Genomic DNA, 21,678 nt, shown 5'->3' on the forward strand with positions numbered 1-21,678 from the left:
TGCAATCACCAATGATCCCTTGGTGAGTCTCCATTTTTTATTTGCAAAATAGTTCTCGTATCCATCTCGGTCCAAGGCAATTCCTGAGATCAAGTTCAATGGCAAATCAGGTAATGGCGTACGTTCTTCAGAACTAATGTGCATCCGATATTTGTCTTGATACAAATGTCTCCGATCCCCACAATCTTTGAGTAACTTGTGTTACCCATTTTCACAGTGCCGAAATCACCTGCTATATATCTGTAAAAAAGATCTCTTACCGGTGTGGCATGGTAAGATGCTGCTGTGTCAACCACCCATTCCGACTCTGAACCTGCCAAGTGCATGCATTCCTCTTCCTCGTTTATGAAGAGAATAACATTATCATTGTTTTGCACTGTGGCAGTTGTGTTGTCGTCATTCTTCTGGCCACTGCTTTCACCTTTGCCCCTTTTTAGATTTGGACAATCTCTTTGGTAGTGACCTGCTTGATCACAATTGTAGCGATTTCTGGCTTTTGACTTGGATCGAATCTTAGATTTCCCACGAGCTCCGATCTACCATAGTTGCTCGAACCCCTTTGGTAACTCTCGCTCTGCTTTACGCATGAGAGCTGGCCATGATTTTCAGGCTTCTTTCTCATATTCTCATTGAGTAGAAGAGCTGATGTGACATCCTTTAGCTCGATTGAGTCCGTACCATGCAAGATGGTTGTTGCCAAATTGTCATAAGATGATGGCAACTAGTTCAGGAGCACGATGTCTTTATCTTCCTCCTCGATCTTTATTCCGAGGTTGGCCAGCTGCGTGATTAATCCATTAAGCACATTTAAATGTGACAAAAAATTTGTACCTTCACCCATATGCAGGGCGTATAACTGTTTCTTTAGGTACAATTTGTTTGTCAGCGTCTTGGACATGTATAGGTTTTCCAACCTTGTCCAAATACCACATGCGCTCTCTTCATCGATGATGTTATTGACCACATCACATTTAAGTGCAACCTTTGATTGCACTAGGCACCTTGTCATTCATTTCTTCCAATCCTCAACTTTCATGGATTCGGGCTTTTTGGATTTTTTCACTAGTGCCTTGTGCAATCCTTGTTGGATGAGCGCATCCCTCATCCTTCTCTCTTGTGTTGAGAAAGCTGCTATCACCATTGAATTTTGCTACCTCGTACTTTACTCCGGAATTTTTTTTTTCACCGAGTATATACGGCCGCAAAAATATTTCAGAAATGAGCGTAGCACTCGTGCTCTCGATACCGAGTTGTTGGGAATAAACCCGCCACAGAAATAATATTCACGGTATTTACAGCAGAATAATAATGTAGTACAGTGATACGGTTAATCAACAAGAATAAAAGGAGCGATAATGACACCAAGATTTTTACATGAAAACCCGAAAGAAAAAAATCACAGGCCAAGAGGAGCAACTGATATCACCATAGCAAGGATTTTTACACTTTGTAGTCTGAGTAAAATACTCCGAAGACCACTACACACTCAAAAGAAATAACCCTCTTTTAAGATTTTCTCACCTCACTACAATATCGCTCACACTCTCTATTTTTCCTCGTCGGACTATTTTCTGTCCGTGAATGCCTCACTCTTCTTTCTCTCTTTGTTGGTGTGTCTTCCAAATGGAAGAAATGCTCTCCATTTATAGGAGAACAAACTTGGCCTCCAAGCACAAAAACAAGAAAAAAGAAAAGGACCCAAAATTTGTAATCCAAAAATTTTCCTTTGGCTCCAAGAATTTTTCTTTGGCTCCAAGTATTTTCCTTTGGCTCCAAGTTCAATTTGTAGCCAACTAAATTGGCACATGCCAATTACCACCAATGGGATGGACTTCATCAAGTACACCATGCTATAACTATATCTAATCATCATACTACAAGTATACACCAGCAGGTTGAGTACTAAAAAAATGTTGTATGGGGCGTAACTTCTCCCTCAGTGTAGGTTACGCTAATTTACGCTGAACGGCGGATAGCGAAGAAGCGAGGCCAGCCAAGGAAGGTTCTGATCATCACTATTGGGAGCTCGGTAAGCTCACGAGTTACCCATGATAGACTGGATCCTTCACTGAAACAGGAAGCAGTGACCCCAATTCTGATGAACTTTTCAAGTGAGAGGGGAAACCTTAATGACAACCCCAGGGGAATGGCGATGCGATTACAGCTCTCATTGCCACCATCGCAGAGCATAGCTCAAGGAAGTGACAAAGGTAAGAGCAAAACCTAGGAGACAAGTGAGCTGTCCCGTATCGAGTGACGTGTGCTAGCCCTAGTCAAGAAGATCGGTGCTACGGGTGACTCACGTACGCAATCTACGGTTTGGAAAATGATAAGGTCCCTTGGGCTAGCCTATTCTCAGGCAATCGAGCAGCGGCTAATGGTATGTCCCTCACCTACATCACCCCGACTCTGATAGATGGAATGATGGTGGCTACACTCGATAAAACTGAGATTGAGAATGAGAATTCCAAATGGAGATGTGCGCTTATTGTTTATATCTTGGGGGAGGTCCCAGGATTTAAGCAAATTGAGAGATATATAGCTATGAATTGGCAGAATGTGGCAACACCAGAGCTGTATCTGCACGAAGAGGGGTATTATATGGTGAAATTTAAGAGCATGGATGATTTGAATGAAATTCTTCTAGCAGGACCCTACAGTTTTAACAGCAGGCCTATGATTCTCAAACAATGGGAACCTAAACTAGATTTCTCTACGGCATTCTTGACTGATATACCTTTGTGGGTAAAATTGCCAGTCAATTGTTGGAGCCCAGATTCACTTAGCCGTATTGGCAACACTATTGGTAATCCCCTATTTGCAGATGAATGCACAATAAATCAGTCTAGGGTCTCATTTGCTCGTATGTTGATAGAGGTAAATGTTACTAAACCCCTCCCTGACATGATCTCAGTCATGGAGCCTGATGGGGTACGGTTTGATCAACAAATTACTTATGACTGGAAGCCCACCTATTGCACTAAATGTCTTAGTATTGGGCATCAATGTAGAGAAGAGGTTAGAGAACCACCTAAAGCTAGAGGGCAACCAAGGAGGAGAAGGAGACAGCAACAGTCGGCTCAAGCTTGGGTGAATAAAGCAGGGGAAAATGATCAAATTGCAAAGGATACAGGAATTGGTAATGGGCCTATAGGGGAAGCTGAAGGAACTGTGGTAGATCCTCAGCGAAACTCTCCACCTCACCAAGGCCAGCAACATCTAATAGGTCAACAAAGCCAGAAAAATGGTGAGCGAAGTGAGCATGAAGACCACAAAAGTGTTTCAAGATATCAAAATGGGAATACATAGGTGGAAGTGCCTCTGACTAACACTCAGCCAATAGCTACACCACCTAAACTTGACTGTGGTAACGTGCAACAGACTGAGGGACACGTGATTATCAGCCTTTTCCATCTGATGAAGGAGGTGGCTTCTCACTCAATCAATGATTTGGATGACGTGAAACGTGAGGGGGCTCAACAAGCGACACAAACAGAAAGAGTTGAGCCTTTATCTAAGGGAAAATAAAATTAAACTGGCAGGATTAGTTGAGACTAGAATAAAGGAGGAGAAGGCTACAGGAATATGTGCTAGAATTGCATCTACTTGGAGCCTGATCCATAACTATAATTACGCCCCTAACGGCAGAGTTTGGCTGATTTGGGATGACACAGTATTCAAGGTGACACCATTAGTAAGTGATGCTCAATTCATCCACTGCCAAGTATCCAATAGGAGATCTGGGGATAGCTGTTTGATGACAGTGATTTATGCATTTAATACTATTGAGCAGAGGAAAAGTTTGTGGCAAGAATTGTATACCTTAGGCCAGCTGATTACCATACCATGGCTTATTTGGGGAGATTTCAATGCTATTATGTGTGCTCAAGATAGATTGTATAGTGCTCCGGTTACTAGTTCTGAAGTTAAAGATTTTAATAAGTGTGTGCAACAGCCGATACTCACTGAATTACCATGGATGGGTGAGTACTATACCTGGTCAAACAAGCAAAGAGGTGATGCAAGGGTGTGGAGTAGGCTTGATAGAGCGCTTGGTAACGAAGAATGGATGCTACATTATAGGTATTTGGTGACTGAATACAAACTGCCTCATATCTCCGATCATTCACCAATGCTCCTTCCACTGAAGACAGAAGTGAGAAACATCAAGGTCCCTTTTAAGTTTTTAAATGTATGGGCAGAGCATCCAAGTTTCCTGCAAATAGTAGAAAATAAGTGGAAAAGACAATCTAGACGGAGTAAAATGCGGGATATTTGGCAGAACTTGAAGGCACTTAGATCCCCTCTTAGAACTCTCAATTATACAGAGTTCAGATCTATTACAGAGAAGATAGAACTGGCTAGAAGTAAACTCAATGACATTCAGAAGGACTTGGTGCAGCAATATAGTGATCAACTGGCAGATAAAGAATTTAGGCTCACTCAACAGCTAGAGTATTGGTCCTTGATTGAAGAAAAGGTCCTACAACAGAAGTCCAGAATCAGTTGGATTAAACTAGGGGATGCTAGCAACAAATACTTTAGTGCTGTCATGAAGGAGAGAAAGCATAGAAAACAGATAAATGAACTCACAGCAATCACTGGTGCACAATTGACTGATCCCGGTGCCATCCAGGAAGAAATCATTCAGGTCTACAAAAACTTAATGGGTAGCTCTGCTTATGCGCTCCCTGCTGTCAATAGAAACATAATGAGGAAGGGACCTGTCTGTGAATTATCACCAACAATTAACGTTGTGTGCTGCAATAACAGATCAAGAAGTGTACGATAGCCTATGTGGAATTGGTGATGATAAATCTCCGGGAGTGGATGGATATAATTCTTATTTTTTTCAAGAAAGCATGGAGTATAATTGGAAAACAAATTACTGAGGCAGTACTTGATTATTTTGATGCAGGGCAGCTGTACAAAGGTATTAATTGTACAGCCATCACTTTGGTTCCCAAGGTCCCTAATCCTTCTACTATAAAGGATTATCGACCTATAGCTTGCTGTACAGTGCTATACAAAATTATTGCCAAAGTGTTGGCGGCTAGACTCCAAAAAGTACTTCCTTCAATAATATCAGAGGCACAATCAGGATTCGTACCAGGCAGGAAAATCTCGGACAATGTGATTCTGGCCAATGAATTGGTGAAGTCCTATGCTAGAAAGCACATCTCACCGAGATGTATGATTAAAGTAGATATGCAAAAAGCCTATGATTCGGTGGAGTGGCCATACTTGGAGCAAGTTATGAAGGGCCTTGGATTTCCTACAAAATTCAGAGACTGGATATTTGGCCGTGTTAAAACTGTGAACTATTCAATAGTTATAAATGGGGAATCTACTAAACCTTTCAATGCAGCTAAAAGGCTAAGGCAGGGGGATCCCATCTCTCCATTCCTCTTTGCCATAGACATGGAGTATTTGAGTAGAAACCTCAACGAGCTCAAAGAAGATAAACAGTTTAAATACCATCCAAGATGTGGCAAACTCGGCATCACCCATTTAAGTTTTGCGGATGATCTCCTCTTATTCACAAGAGGTGATCACAAATCAGTGGTACAACTCTAAGAGAAATTTCTAATCTTTTCAAAGGCATCTGGACTCCAAGCGAACTTAAATAAAAGCTCGGTGTATTTAGGGGGTGTTGAAGACTCTGAAAAAGACCTGATCATGAGACAGTTGGGATATGTGGCTGGGGAATTACCTTTCAAATATCTAGGTATTCCTCTAGATACAAAGAAGCTGAAAATTACACAGTGGCAACCACTGATAACTAAGATAGTTGCAAGAATTTCATCATGGACTGCGAAAAAATTGTCTTATCTTTGGTCGAGTGCAATTGGTAAAGACTGTAATCTTTGGCATTCAATCATACTGGGCTCCGGCCAAAGTTATGAAAGCAGTTGAAGCATATTGCAGGAGTTACATCTGGTCCGGATCCAACATTATTACTAAAAGAGCCTTGGTGTCCTGGCAGCGGATGTGCTCTCCTAAGACTGCTGGGGGCTTGAATCTACCAAATCTAAAGCTATGGAACAAGGCAGCTGTAGCAAAGAATTGTTGGGATCTGGCCAAGAAAGAGGACAAAATGTGGATTAAATGGGTCCATGTTTATTACATGAAAGGGCAAACACTGGATGAGATGAACATCCCAACCCAAGCAAGTTGGATGGTTAGAAAAATCATAGGTTCCAGGGAGGAGATAAGCCAAGTACGTCTCACAGGGAACACCAAAAAGAGCCTCATACACCAGATTTATCTACAAATCCTAGGACCACTGCCTAAAGTAAGTTGGAGAACACTAATTTTAGGAACACAGCCAGGCCTAAAGCTCTCTTCACGTTATGGTTATAGGTGCAAAACAGACTTATGACAGTGGATCGGTTATTGAAATGGGGCATATCCGTTGATCCACTATGTGTGCTATGTGCAGTTGAGAATGAGAATAGAGATCACTTATTTCTTCACTGCATATTTACTCAAAATCTATGGAGAAGATTAAAGAGGTGGCTACGGCTAAATTGGCCAGATAGAGGGAACTGGGAGCTACATATGAAGGAGGTGCTTACTAGAACCAAAGGCAAGACAACTCAAGCAAGTTTGTTAAGAATGGTGTATACGGAGTATGTCAACGCAGTTTGGAGGGAGAGGAACATGAGAGTATTTGAAAAGCGCCAACAAACAGAGGAAACAATTGCAAGGGACATCGCCTGTACCTGCAATATTCGAGCTACCCCAGCAGTTAGTATAGTACTGAGAAAATGCTTATTTTGAGGTTGAGTATAGATGTGGTAGTGAGGATCATGTTACTACTAGCTCAGTGAAACAATGGAAACTCTCCTTAGGAGGTGTACCATCTGTTTCCTGGCAGTGGGATAGGATTAGAGAGCAGACAGTATATAGCGAAAGCAGCCTGTGTTGAGCTTGCTCAGTTTTGTAATGTTATACTTGGTAATGAATAAAATGCATAGTTACCAAAAAAAAGGTTGAGTACTAAGGATAAAATCATTACACAATATTCTGTAAATTTCTTTTTCTAAATTCACGCACTTATTTATTCTTTGTTCTCTCTCTTCCCTTCCCTTGAAATCCTCCATCTGGTTTTATCTTCGTCGCTCTCAATCAGTGGATCCTTTTTTTTTTTTTTTTTTGTCTATGTGCTTCTTCTACCACCATAAGCTTTTGTTACTCCTTCAAACCCTCCTCTGATTTGATTCACAACCAAAATAACAAACTTTACAAACAGTTATTGATGATATATTTATTCAAATATAATTTCCATTCTTAAAAAAATTCAATACTAATAGAAGTTTAATTCCTAAAGCTTCATTCCAACCTAACGATATAGTAACCCTTTAAATGGTTGCAGATGGAATATTTAAGGCGTTTGAAGAATTACTTTGTTAAACAAGAAGAAATAGCCCAAAGTTCAAAATATATAACGTGTTTGAAGTATCATTTTGTTACAAAGTTCACAATGTTTGAAGGGTATGAGGAATTACTTCAGAGATTGAAATAAACGTTAAAATAGTTAACAATTTGAAGAAGGAATAATTTGGTTACTAGTAAAACTAGGAACTAATTATGGTTAGAGTACAAGTAGGATTCAACTTTCCTTAACGTTATTTACTCTTACGTAAATTACAGTTTCATTGAGAAAAGGTAAATATATTTATTTAAAAAAGTTACTGTATTTACTAAAGTTTAGTACAATATGCACAAAACTCAAACTCATCTATCTAACCGTGGTAGCATCACCGAAAATCATTACATAATATTCATCCACCTTCCGGGCTTATACAATCTCGGTCGATTTCCCAATAACGCGCAAAATGCGTCACATGAACCAAAAGCTAGCCTGCGATAAACCCACTCGTGACCAATTATCGTTTATGAAACTGATTGATTATTCTTTATCTTCAAATTGGTTTGCTATTAGTGCTCTTCTATTCCACGGCTACTCTCATTTCGTTGATTGTAATTTATGTAATACACTTATCAGACTCGATGAATGGGATTGGTCTGACCTCTCGCTCGGATGTAAGACTCCCGCCGCTGACAGATGTCCCATGCCACCAATGGGGGTAGTACGAGATGACTGATAGCATTACATTAGAAGAATCGAAAGAGATGTTCAAAAGAACGACTATGGAGACTTGGGGATCTAGGGATTCAAAATGTTCACTTTTTCGTTTACACCCAAATGCGTAAACTAAATATCCTTCCTGATTCCTCAACATTGCTGTGTCTTCTCAAATCAGTTATTGTGGAGAATTTGGAAGATGCATACACTGTAATGCAGTTCAATTGGGTTTGGTCACTTGTGATATTTATACAAACACTGGTCCTGTTTACATGCACAGGATTCCTCAACAACCCGATGATGCATGTCGACTGTTCGATGAAATTCCTGAGAGGAATGTAGTTACTTAGAATGCGTTGATCTCGAGTTATACGCATAATAATAGGTTCAGAGAAGCAATTCTTCTGGGGCTAAACCAGATGAGGTCACTATGGTTGGCGTTTTATCAGCTTGTTCTCATTTAGCAGCTTTGAATCAAGGGCAGTCGATCCATGATTATATTGTGAGGAATCGATTGAGAATGAATGTGTACGTTGGTACTGCATTGATTGATATGTATGCTAAATGTGGAGACATTGATGAGGCAAAACAAGTGTTTGATACTATGGGAGTAAAAAAAAAAAAAAATTGTACATGGAATGTATTGATTTCGGGATATGCCATGAATGGAAAAGGCGAGGCTGCATTGCAGGATTTTGATAGGATGGTTGTAGAAGAGTTTAAGCCTGATGATGTTACTTTCATGGGTGTTTTGTGCGCTTGCAAAACCGTTGAGGAATGTAGAAGGCGGTTCTCAAGCATGATAAATCAGTTTGGATTGCAACCGAAGATTGTGCATTATGGGTGTATGATTGATCTATTTGGACGTGGTGGATTATTAGATGAAGCTATGGAAATGATTCATTCTATGAAACTAAAGCCAGATGCAATAATATGGAGGACACTAGTTCGTGTCTGTAGATTTCATGGAAGAGAAGAACTTAGTGAATTTGCTCTCCGTAAGCTTCTGGAACTGGAACCAACGAACGGGGAAAATTACGTGTTAATATCAAATGTTCACACTCAAAGAAAGAAATGGAAGGAATTTGGAGAAGTTAGGGAATTGATGGACAGCGGCTGAATCAAAAAGATTCCTGGATACAGTTCAATTGAAATTGAAAATGCAGTTTATGAGTTTAAGGCATCTGATCCACTTAAAATGGGGCATGAGGTAATCCATAAGATGTTGGAAGACTTGAAGAATCAGTTGAAATTAGCTGGTTATGTGCCTGAAACAGAGATGGCTCTGTATGATATTAATAAAGAGGAAAAGGAGCATAATCTGATATACTTGCATATGGGCTGCTATATTCATCTGAACCTACATTACGGATAATGAAGAATTTAAGGATTTGTCACGACTGCCACCAATTCTTTAAGCTTTGCTTCAGCAATTTATAAAAGGAATATTGTCGTTAGAGATAAAAAGCGCTTCCATCATTTCACTGGAGGTCTTTGCTCATGCAATGATTATTGGTAATTACCTAGTATACCGGTGATGGGGTTATGTCTTCTTACACATTAGAGCACTTAAAGCACAGCACAGAGACCGGCACATTTTCTAACACAGGATTTAGTAGGCGTCCTAGTGCCGTAGCTTAAAATGCTCAAGTAAATTTGTGAATTGGTTTGAGAGCATCTACAATAACTTTACCTCAGAATTAACAAAAAAAAATCCTTGATGGATTGCATCATGTCATCCCATGAGGGGAGTGTTCTTATCCCAGACAACAGCTGGGCGATCGATTTTGCTTGTGATTTGAAGAAAGGAACCCCTATGAGCTACATTTTAAATAAGAGAAGATCTATTAACTGATACTACATCTCTTAGAAAAGGATAATGATCTATTAATGGACAGTAATCCAAACTAATGACAGAGGCTGTTTTTCTAGAATAATATTAGGATTAAAGATATTTGTTAAATTTGAAATTAAGGCACAACTAACTAATTGGTTGATTTTTTTTTCTTTTCAAAAAAAAAAAAAAGGAAAAAAAAAGGAACTAATTGGTTGACTAATTGCTGTACAAATGTGTATGGATTAACCGTTGGGAAGTTATTGTGGTGGGTGGTAACCGCGAAGTATCCCTTCTTAAATTAGAGGTCTCGAATTCGAGCCTGGAAAATGACATCTCCTTTGACAGAGAGTGTTTTACCTCAAAGCGGGACTTCCCGGAACGAGTCCGGATTAGTCAGGCCCCAATGCAGGTCCAAACACTGGGAAAACCAAAAAGAAAAACTTTGGGAAGTGGTTACCTTCTTGGGTACGCCAATGAAGGAGAGAGAGAGAGCAAGAAAAGGGGGAAAGGTATGCTCATAAAGAGCGCCCACTCGGTCATCATCAACTACTACCATTCCTTTAGTGTCAAGAAATGGAAATGAGTAGGAGTACCTGTATAATACAAACAAACAAAAAAAAAAAACTCTTGGATTTGTCATTATCGTGTTGCTGTAACAAGATTGTTTTCGCTTTAAGACGAACGAGACCACGTCTAAGCACTTCCTAGTTCAATCTCACTATTTCTGGTGAGTACTAGTGTGCATACCTGCGCGATGCGCGGTTAATAGTTAAGAAAAGTAATCACGGTATAAATAATTGCGAGCTAAAATTAGTTGTAAGAGAAATGTGATAAGAGAAAATAATTAAGTCCTTCGAATTGGTACAGTTTAAAATTTTAGCTCGCTTGGAACAAATGAATGCACTTAAAATATGCGCCGCTAAACACACCTCAAATCTATCATTCAAATGGTACTAAGATAAATGTATACATTTTTATATAGGAAATAATGCCGCACAAAATGTGGCGTGGATATAAGTCACATAGATCTAATAGCATAAGATCGTGACGGAAGATACATAAATGGAAAAGTCGCATATCCAGCTACTCTTGTACTTACATGCCTCTTAATTGTAAAAGCAATAACGGATAGGAGCTTAAATATCTCTCTGCATAATAACAAACCTATCATAAAAAATTTAAAAATGAATGAGACAAACATGTAGTTACAGTGGAAGCAATAAATTGTAAGTGAAATTATGTTAGATTTGTCTAATAAAAACCTCTAAATTCGCCGTTGATTCTCCATAACATCCTTGTTCAATGACTACATAAAGTACATTAGATAGCCAAAATACAAAAGATTTATGGTAGAAACAAGACTAAAGAGGTTTAATATAAATTTTACACGTCTCCATCTTGGATTATGGCCATTACTGAGTAGACAACCTCACGATATCGTAGAAAATTACCTAATCAAGATATAATACAGATCCTTAAAAAAATAAAGATGGTGCAATACCACTTAAACCATGCTATCTAAACATTTACAAACATTAACTTGACAAAATTGCTAACCAAACTAAGTAAACAAAGAAAAGCAATCATCCACGACACTTTCAAACAAGAGAAGAAAGGAAACGAAGATCTACTGGTCATGTGGATTATCCGGGAGTCCAGACACATTCTTAAGATAAACTTTTGGACATAAATGTCACGCTTAAAAGCTAGCCAATAATCAGATAATACTCATTTGGACATAAACGTCTCTTGAGCTGAGACGTTTCTAATCGGGTAGAACATTTTCTTAAAGCCACTAACCAAATCTTATCTTTCAATCCGAACAATCAATTATTTTTTAGCTGGAGGAAGTTACTAACAGACAAAGCGCAATGGTTGTGTTCTTTTCTCTTTCCCGCGTTACTATGGCCACAAGTAATCTGGCCATTAGAGCATTCTCTGCAACGGAGAAGCAAATCAAGAAGTTTTCACCAATGTTAAAAATGCAATGATGCAAAGCTATCCATAACGAAAACCATAACAACTTTGGGCACTTTGTTATGTATTTACTGTCGTTGAATTGAGTTTTCTATGTGCATACTTTGGTATCTTCAGGTCCTTCCCATCAACTTTAAGCTGCACTTGCCAGGACAAATTTTCATAAGTTTTGTCCTTTATCTTGATAACATAGCTGTAGGTTTAAACTGTATATGACAGTCATAATCAATTTTACCCTGTTGGAATAATTCATCTAGGGAGAAATATCAACTTCATGTAGGGCCAGTATATTTCCAGCACGATTTGTATGAAACTGAATAGTGTAGCTAGACTCATGTGTATTGCACTTAGAGTACGATAAGAAGCTTGAACCAGTTCACCATCAAGATCGCATATTCATTTTGAAAAAGACAGATTAATCCTTTGAGTTAATACTTTGATGCAACTAAAAAATGATTTTGTGCTTGCTTTTAAAATCATTCATACAAACAGATTTATATTGAATTTTAAATACTCATAGAAATCACACCAGTTATTGCACTACACCAACACATACACACACATTCCTTTTTTAGTATTTAAATACATAGTGTTAGAAATTAGTATAAAAGTCGAATAATAACCTTCTAGTCTTGCAGAACCACTAAAGTGAGAAATGATTTTCTGGTCTCCGGAAGTTGCCAAAGTCGCACCACACGAACCTTTAAATTTCTTTGACAAATAACAGTTCCAACAGGAGATTGTAAGTTTAGCAAAGAAATATTACATCAAAACTGTATTTCCAGGTAAAAAAGTTGAAGAGAAGAAAAGAAATTCTTTATAGAGTAAGCAAGACCTTCTCCTCTAACTTATTCAACCCACAAATTAGCCAAGCTTTCTTGTGCAGCAGGAGAGGTGATACCCTCCCTTTGTACATCTCATATTCTCAGAAACTTTTTACATGATTATGATTTCGTGCAGTCATGCAGGGCAGTACATCGAACTACAATATATGAGTAAATATGTTAGATAATGTGATTGGTCTAATCACTTCTCTGAGATATTTCTGATAAGCCAGAACATTTTCTTAGAGCCGCTAACCAAATCTTATCTTTTACTCTTTGTTTTTTGTATGGGAACCCGCAGCGGCTACCTTTCGGGTGCATACAAGGTAAACCCAGCTCCAGTGCAATAGCTCGCAAATCACATAGGAGAGATAATCCACACTAGGTAAGCCCGTGCGACGAGCTCGACCCAGAAGGCAAATCCGCTGCTAAACCTCCATTATGAAAGCCCCATGCTCAACCAACTAAGCCACCCTTGCGGGTACATATATCTTTTAATCAAAACTACTATCTAAAATAGCTACTGGATGCAAAGAGAAGTCGATATTTCAAGACTATTGGAATAGATTAGACGGGATGGATGTTATATGTAAAAGAGTAAAGTGAATCTAGAAATTCATGCCTTTTGGGTCGCTAAGATGAGTTTTTATACTAAATGGCTCAGAATGAAGTAGTGCTACTACTACTACTTTTGTTTATCTAAAAGCAGTGGAACCAGGTCCATAGACATCTATTTGGCGCGACAATATTTTAGAAGAAAAAGAAAAAGGTGCTTAATGGTTCGATACTCCTACCAAATAAGAAAAGATGCACAGGCCACAGAAAGCAGAAGTCTAAAACAGAATTGTGTACACCATAACTTTCTTTTAAACACGGTAATTACTTTGACACCTCAAGATGAAATTAGAACAATAAGTTTAAAAGCCAAGAAGAAATTAATAGGCCATCAAGAGCACAATCATGAAACTTTTTAGAATTCTAAGACAAGATTCCATGAGGTCTCTTGTTTTGAATATACCTCATTCAATTCTGTATTTTGACGTACACAAGAACATCTACAAGCTGGGCCTTCAAGATTTATGTGGAACTCTCTAATAGTTTGCAATAACTAAAACATCTAATACAAGTATCTGAAAAAATTGACACAGAGAAGTACTAGTCACAATGCATCACTTACTAATGTGTGAACCAAAATCTGAATTTCTTAAGTATCTCGAATATATCCTGAAAAACTTATAGGAGTATTAACAAACTTTATAATTCTCAAGTCTGAAGTCGCCAGGTGAGACATTCGATTCACGAACCGAAAACCTAATAAGTACATTCAATTTTGCAATAGAGATAAATGAATTGCATCACCAATCTAATGAAAAACAAAATTTATCCCTCTCGCTAAGGGTACTCATTGCCATCTTTCCACTTCTGAGTTCCACGAGATGCCATCTCCGGTTTCCCCGATTAAATTTATAGGCTTTTACTTCTTTTAATTGACTATGCAAAGGCTTGCTTTCATGAGAAGTAGAATGACTCAAACTTTTCATATACATTAAAAGGCCCATGAAACATGCAATCGTCTCAGTAGTTGACTCCAGAATGAGTTCCCTAGGATGACAACTCCATTGAAAATTAGCATCGACAAAAGTATCTGGAATTTGATCTACCTTATACACTAGTGATACCAACTTTGGAGCATCAATAATATCCAACATAGGAGACTCTCCCGGATCAGTGAAATAAGACAAGTATTCAAGAGTTGGTGCTTGAATTTTAACAAGCTGGTTTCTAGCTTTCCAAATTAAAACTGACTTGATCTTTTGAAGATTCAGTAGCTCAATCTTTTCCAATCCATAACATTTATCAAAGATGAAACTAACAATAAAGGGACAGCTATTAAGTAGAGTCTGAAGCATATTTTCGTCCAAAATAACAAGAGATAGAGAAAGCTTCCTCAATGAATGGCAGTTCGGCACACCACTAGATAATGAAACACGGGTCAGATTACAACCCCTTAGAACCAATTCTCTTAAAGATTTTGCTGCCAAGATTTTGGAAATAGGCAAGGGGTATGACGTATAGCTAGGAACTCCAAAGACGAGATCTTTTACACCATTCTGAAGGGCAACATCAAGCCACTTATCAAACAAAGGGAAAACTCGACGAGAATAACTATAGTCTGATAATTCAAACTTTTCAATAGGGATTTTTCCATCCCTATATCTCTTCATGATATTATCCATTTTTTTCATATTTTGGTTTTTATGATTAACTGTGAATTTCAAGTTGGGAAGAGTCAACCAGGCTTGCAACCATGTTTTGGAGAGAATACTCATCTCGGCTGCTTCTGTAAAACTAAGGAAAGAGAGTATTTTATGAATGAGGCATTCAGGCAATACATCAGCCATGGTGGAGGCTTTGCAATGATCCAAATTAGAATCATCTATACAGAAACACTAATATATTGTTAAAAAAAGACATAACCCTAGTATGCACGAGAATATATAGAAGGCAGTTTTGTTTTTATAAGAACTCAGTCACCCTCAAAACAAGGAAAGTAAATAAAAGTAAATCTCTTTTTTTTCTTTTTTCTTTTTGTGGATTAATCAGAAAAGTTAATCAGCTCCAAAAAATTCTAAAACCTTTTTATTTAGGCTATGCAACGTGGTGTGCTATAATAATTATTGAAAGGCTTGATTTAAGTCAAAACTCTCTTCCTCAATTATCCATTTTGCGTCATAAGATGTATACAAAATATTGTTGGAGCTAATTCCTTCTTGGGACCTTCAACGTCCATTTATTTTGAGCTATTATTGGAGTGCACAAGTGAAGCCAATATAGAGACTTTGGGAAGTTCGGTCCAGTGCTTGAAATTACTGTTGAACATTTTTTCTGTTGAGATGGATGGATTGAGTCAAAACGGGTTAAATTAATAAGTGAATGATTATCTGACAAAGTTTGCTTGATAAAATATGTCAAATCAAGATGGAGCAAATAATGACTCATAATCTGACTCGCGTATAGGATCTTACTTCTCTCATTTTGACTAAGCATACATTGGGCGAATTATACTCGGCAAATTTCTCAGGCGTTGTTTGGTTGATTGTCTTGACAAGGTTAAGCATAGTATATATTCTCTCTGTTTTAATTTATATGAACCTGGTACTATTTGGGGAGTCTACGAGGCGGTTCTTTGACCACATTTTTGTTACATTTTTTTCTAAACTATTTGAATTATAAATTATCATGACTTATAATATTTTTTATGTAGTTTCTAAATATGTAAATTTTAAATTTACAAACTTGAAAAATTTATGTCAAAATTATAAAGTTTGACCCTCATACTTCGAAAAGATTCATATAAATTGAAACGCAGGGAGTATAAGATTTCGAATAAAATAATACATTGTTTGGTTGATTAAATACAAAGGATCACTGCATATCTATTGCAACGTTTAGTTGGTTGTACTCCTTCATGTCTTTCAGGAAATTTCGTAATAGCCATTTTGTTAGTAGTCCAACATCGGTGGGTGGGATGAGAATTGTCTTTATATGGTCTTTGGGGTTAAAAAAAAAATAAAAAAAGAAGAAGATTTCTTATGAAGTTTGAATAGCTATTGATCAATGAGGGGGAGGATGGAAATTTGTGCTATGCTCTTCGAGGTCTTGTGCTAATAATGAACAAACAAAAGTTTTTTGGGTAAATGATTCTGGAGATTTAGAAAAGAGAATAGCAAAATTGTTAAGGGTCTGTTCGGGATGGAGGAAAATGTTTTCATGAAAAAATGTATTATTGAAAATAAGTGAATTTCTTACTTATTTTTCTCATGTTCGGTTGGTTAACGTTGGTGGAAAATGTTTTTTGGAAAATACCCACCACCCACACACAGCCCACCACCTCATCCACCCTACCCCCACCACCCAGGAGGTGGGATAAGAAAAAAAAATCCCTTTTTTTTATAAATTATTTTATAAAAGTAAAATAAAATATGAAATTGGAAATTCACGGGGGTTTTGGGGTAAGAAAAAATTCCCATGTTTTAAACAAATTTTTTATAAAAGTAAAATAAAATATATAAATAGAAAATTCGGGAGGGGGGGGGTAGGGTGTAAGAAAAAGCTTCCCAATTTTTATAATTTTTTTGTAGACATAAAATAAAAATATGAAATAATAAATTCGGGGGGGGGTGGGGGGGAGGGAAGGGTGGGTGGTGGGGGTTGGGGATGGGGGTTAAACAGTGGGATGGTTTGGTGGGTGAGGGTGAGTGTGGGCAGGAGACAATTAATATAGAGTGAACTTGTTTTTTCTACTTTCTTTAGGGAAGTTATTTTTTCATTCTTAATGAATTTATTTTCCTAAAGAAAATAATTCTTCAAAAATTTTGACCAACCGAACACACCACGTGTTAACTTTTGACAAACTTAAAGGACCAAAATAGTTCAATACATACTTAAGCGACTATTTCGAATCTATCCAAAACATAAGGGACCATTTTTGTCATTCTCTCAGTATTTTGCTTTAATTTGAGAAAGTCAACTTTATTCATCTCAATTTGGCCCCAAATAGTTGCAAAAATGCGAAAGAGAGTGGTTTCTGCTCATTCCATCACTCAAAAAAGATGGAATCTTGAAAACTCAACAGGCTTCTTCAATGGCAGTGAAAGTAAGTTCCCATTTCATACTAAGTCTCAAATTTCATTTACCAACTCTTCAAATCACAAGAATGAAAGACAAGAAATAAATTTGTCTAGTTTTGAAACTGTGAAAAATGGTGATGATGCCATTGCTTTATTCCATCAAATGATACTTGTTCAACCTAGGCCTTCATTCACTGGATTGTTGAAGTTAGTTGCAAAGAATAAACAATACTCTGTTGTTATTCATATATTTAAAGAAATGTGTATTTTAGGCATACCCTTTGATAAATACATTCTTGCTATTTTAATGAATTCGTATTGTTGTATGAGAAGAGTGGATTGTGGGTTTTCTGTATTAGGAGTATATGTCAAACGAGGTTATGAATCTGATGTATTTACTTATAGTATACTGTTGAAAGGTTTGATTTTGTGTAATAAGATTACTAAGGCAGTAGAATTTTTCAAGAAGTTGGCTAGAGAAAAAGTGTGTGAACTTGATCAAGTGTCGTACTCGACTCTCATGGATGGGTTGTGTAAGTCGGGTCATACCCAAACAGCGGTTAATTTACTGAGAAGCATGGAAAGAGGAGGTTGTGAACCTAACGTTGCGTCTTATAGCACCATAATTGACAGTTTATGTAAAGATCGAATGGTAGGAGAGGCCTACAGACTTTTCACCGAAATGATTGAGAAAGGCGTTCTTCCTGACATTGTTTCATACAATACGATCATTCGAGGTTTTTGTAATTTTGGACGGTGTGAACAGGTTAAGAAGCTACTAAATCAGATGAAGGATCATGGAGTGTGCGCAGATGTCTATACCTATAATATATTAGTCGACACCCTTTGCAAGGAAGGTCTGGTGGAAGACGCAGAAGATATAATTAAATGTATGATTCAAAAGGGCACTGATCTCAATGTAGTTACATACAACGCGTTGATAGATGGGTACTGTTTGCAAGGCCGTATACATGAAGCAAAAGAAGTGTTTGATTCCATGGTTCAGAGCGGTGTTCAACCTACCACTATTAGCTACAACATTCTAATCAATGGTCATTGCAAAAGAGGGGAAATGGATGAAGCCATGCATCTAGTGAGAGAAATGCCTCTAAAGCAATTAAAACCTGAAATTAACACATACAACACTGTTTTGCAGGGATTATTTCGAGCTAGGAGATATGTCCATGCACAAAAAATATATGATGAGATGCATGCTTTAGGATTCAATCCCGATTTCCATACTTACTGCATTATGCTAGATGGGTTGTGCAAGAATGGACATGTTGAAGAAGCTTTGGAGTTCCTTCAAGAGCTGCAAAAGAAGGGTGTGGACCTTAGCTGTCAAATGTATGGTATTGTCATTGCTGGATTGTGCAGAAAAGGGAAGCTTGATATTGCACGTGATATATTCAATACAGTGTCTTCCAAGGGAATATATCTTGATGTGAGGTTTTACTTTGCAATGATATATGGTCTTTGCCGAGAAGGTTTGCTAGATGAAGCAAAAGACTTGATGAGAAAGATGGAACAAAATGGTTGCCCGCCTCATAATCTCACTTATGATGTTATTTTGCAAGGATTTCTTAGAAGGAATAAGTTAGATGAGGTACTTCCACTTTTGCAAGAAATGGTTGACAAGGGTTTCTCTCCTAATGCACATACATTTTCGCTGCTGATCAATCTACCTTCAGCTGAATCTACTCTACTCGGCATGATTGAGCGATTAAGACCCAAAGTAGTGTGAAAGTGATTGCATTTTAATTCATTATATTTTGGTAGAGGGACAGGATCCAGCAGCCACCTGGTGTGTTGCTTGTTCGAAAATTTCACCCCTGAAAAATGATCATTTCTTGTAGTTGGGAAAGAAGTCTCAATTAGTCAAAATAGTTCTAGACTAGTCGCAACTGTTCTTGATTTTGTTAGGGAAGAAAGGGTGGAAGAACATTGGAAGAAAAGAGGAATCCTAAAATGGACGGCAATGTTAGTGATGTGAAATACATGAATCTGCTCATCCCCTATCAAATGGGAAACTTGCAACTTTCTGAAAGGTACGTTTAATCTCTTTGTCTTTCTATGCTAATGATCCAACACTCAACTTTTGATTTCCTCATAATTTCCTTTTGATGTTTCTTCGTAATGAATAGCAAGTTCTCATATTTTTTTATATCTGAATTTGTGTATCACTCTTTTTATGGCAATGCAAATTGAAGCGTGTAAATGCCAATAATTGTAATTATTGTTTCTCAGAGTGTGTTTTAACATAAAGCCTGTCTCTTTAACCTCCCTTGTACAGTTGTTTTTTTCATGGATTTGTCTTAGCGCTGGTACTTATTTAATATAGTCCTCTAAAATAATTATATCTATGTAAGCATACCTGTGCTGAAAAGAGAAACTTATGATCAAGCAAAAGGGCCAAAATCCCTATCAACGGCATGTCTTACAATTTGTTGAATAGAAGAAGAACGCCAGACCTTTGGCTTTAACTGGAAAATTCTACTGGTGTCACAGATTACTCTCTTTACTTAAGAGTTCCTGTGTCATTCTGAATTATATGCTTGCTGTTCTAACTTCTAATAGACATGACTTAGTAATGCAGAGCAGCATACCACAATTCACGCTGCATCTACTAAAGATTTTTATGTTCAACTAGAATTTTCTTAACTTGAAAATTTTCAACATATATGCACCCAAGGGTGTGGTCTAGTGGTCAATGAAGTGGGTTGAGCACCATGAGGTCTCAGGTTCAATTCCCAGCAGAGACAAAAAAACTGGGTGATTTCTTTCCATCTGTTCTAGCCTTGGCGAACAGAGTTAACTCTGTACCTGTTGCTGGTGGGAGGCGGCAGGTATCCTGTAGAATTAGTCGAGGTGTACGCAAGCTGGCCCGGACACCACGGTTATCAAAAAGAGAGATTAACTTCTTTTTTAAAATATGGGAGAAACTGAGGTTGGGAACTTCTGGGTCAGTACCTTGTTTGTCATCAAGTTTTGATAGATTACTAGAATTGACCTCTATTTTGTGTTACTTTTCTGGACATTCAAGTGCATCTTTATCATTCTATTGGTTTCTTTGATACTTATTTTCTATGTTCAAGTTTAGCATTCTTTCCACAGATAATTTTCCTCCAGCAATGACTAACCTTCTATTTCATCTTCATTGGTGAAATGATAGATTGTATGTGACTGTTACTTAGAGTGATCACATTATAAGAAACTTGCATGTTGATCGCATAAGTGATTTGACTTTCTGATGCTTGCTCAGAATATGGAGGACAACACATGGAGATGGAAGAGCTGCTATCACTTCTGGGAAAGCTCCAGAATAGAAGTCACCAGCCAGAGAAGAGACAGACTTACGTTGGGCAGTAAATTAGGAAGGCTCATATTCAGTCAAAGCAGGGTATCCAACTTAGAACTGATTGAACAATGGCCTTGGAAATTAATTTGGAGAACTAAAACTGCGACAAAGGTCATTTGTTTCAGTTGGATTGCATGCATGCCTAACCCAGGCCTTTGCAATTCTGAAACAATCAATCACTTGTTTCCTCACTAGCCCGGTTGCAACAGGAATTTGGAACATGTTTCTACACTTTTTGGACTGCATTGGTCTATGCGTGCAGTGTCAGAGAGGCCTTTGTGAGCTGGAGTTCCTCGGAAATTGAGAAGTCCATCAAAAGGATATGGTCTGCGGTGTCTGCTTGCATTTTGTGGTGCATATGGTCAGAAGGGAATCAAAGATGCTTTGATGGCATTTCAACTGCCAACTATACACTCAAGGCCAAAAATTGATTCTCATATCTTTTGGAGGCTGTTTCTGAAAATTCAAGTTTTTGATGGGTCAATTGGCAGCTTATGACATCTAAATGCTGTTGTTGGATCAAAACTGACTACAATTCATCATTTGTTCAGAGCTGAGAGATCTGAGAATCATGTGAAAGATGATATTAGGAATAATTTTTTTTAAGTAGGTTGTTTAATCGCTGTTGAGTTACCTTTTCTAAAAATCATTTCTATCATTACACTCCTATTACCTTTTGCTTCGATTTATACTTTACCTATTGTTTGTTTTGCTTTGGTTATTGTGTTATCTGTTGTTGCTACTGTTCTTTCTCTACTGAATTCCCTTTTTATACCTGTTTTGATAAGCTTTGCTTGAACCGAGGGTCTATGCGGAACAACCTGTCTACCTTCAGAAGGTAGGGGGTAAGGCTGCATATATCATACCCCTCAGATTTTACTTGTGGGATTACACTGGGTATGTTGTTGTTATCAAATACTCCCTCTGTTTCAATTTATATGAAGTCCGTACTAAAAAGA

The 21,678-nt window shown here is 37.8% G+C and overlaps 4 protein-coding genes across 4 annotated transcripts; 3 read left to right on the top strand and 1 right to left on the bottom strand.

Annotated features, from left to right (window-relative positions):
* The first annotated feature begins 1,034 nt into the window (after positions 1 to 1,034).
* LOC132061833 (uncharacterized) lies at positions 1,035 to 6,971 on the top strand. Its single transcript, XM_059454493.1, has 8 exons — positions 1,035 to 1,157; positions 2,078 to 2,210; positions 2,360 to 3,247; positions 3,543 to 4,726; positions 4,774 to 5,565; positions 5,987 to 6,181; positions 6,364 to 6,750; positions 6,855 to 6,971. Exons 1-8 carry the CDS (start codon positions 1,035 to 1,037, stop codon positions 6,969 to 6,971), a joined length of 3,819 nt encoding a protein of 1,272 aa, XP_059310476.1.
* Positions 6,972 to 8,522: 1,551 nt separating this feature from the next.
* Positions 8,523 to 9,467, top strand: LOC132061842 (putative pentatricopeptide repeat-containing protein At5g40405). The gene is made up of 2 exons (XM_059454505.1): positions 8,523 to 9,133; positions 9,236 to 9,467. The coding sequence occupies exons 1-2, from the start codon at positions 8,523 to 8,525 to the stop codon at positions 9,465 to 9,467; spliced, it is 843 nt and encodes a 280-aa protein (XP_059310488.1).
* A 4,395-nt stretch (positions 9,468 to 13,862) lies between these two features.
* Positions 13,863 to 15,484, bottom strand: LOC132068374 (putative F-box/LRR-repeat protein At5g02700). Its single transcript, XM_059461948.1, has one exon. It carries the CDS (start codon positions 15,130 to 15,132, stop codon positions 14,086 to 14,088), a length of 1,047 nt encoding a protein of 348 aa, XP_059317931.1. The 5' UTR covers positions 15,133 to 15,484; the 3' UTR covers positions 13,863 to 14,085.
* Positions 15,485 to 17,262: 1,778 nt separating this feature from the next.
* LOC132046560 (putative pentatricopeptide repeat-containing protein At1g12700, mitochondrial) lies at positions 17,263 to 21,434 on the top strand. The gene is made up of 2 exons (XM_059437225.1): positions 17,263 to 19,409; positions 20,624 to 21,434. Exon 1 carries the CDS (start codon positions 17,300 to 17,302, stop codon positions 19,103 to 19,105), a length of 1,806 nt encoding a protein of 601 aa, XP_059293208.1. The 5' UTR covers positions 17,263 to 17,299; the 3' UTR covers positions 19,106 to 19,409; positions 20,624 to 21,434.
* The last annotated feature ends 244 nt before the right edge of the window (positions 21,435 to 21,678 follow it).

This window comes from Lycium ferocissimum, chromosome 1 (genome assembly GCF_029784015.1).
Source record: "Lycium ferocissimum isolate CSIRO_LF1 chromosome 1, AGI_CSIRO_Lferr_CH_V1, whole genome shotgun sequence".
Classification (NCBI taxonomy): domain Eukaryota; kingdom Viridiplantae; phylum Streptophyta; class Magnoliopsida; order Solanales; family Solanaceae; genus Lycium; species Lycium ferocissimum.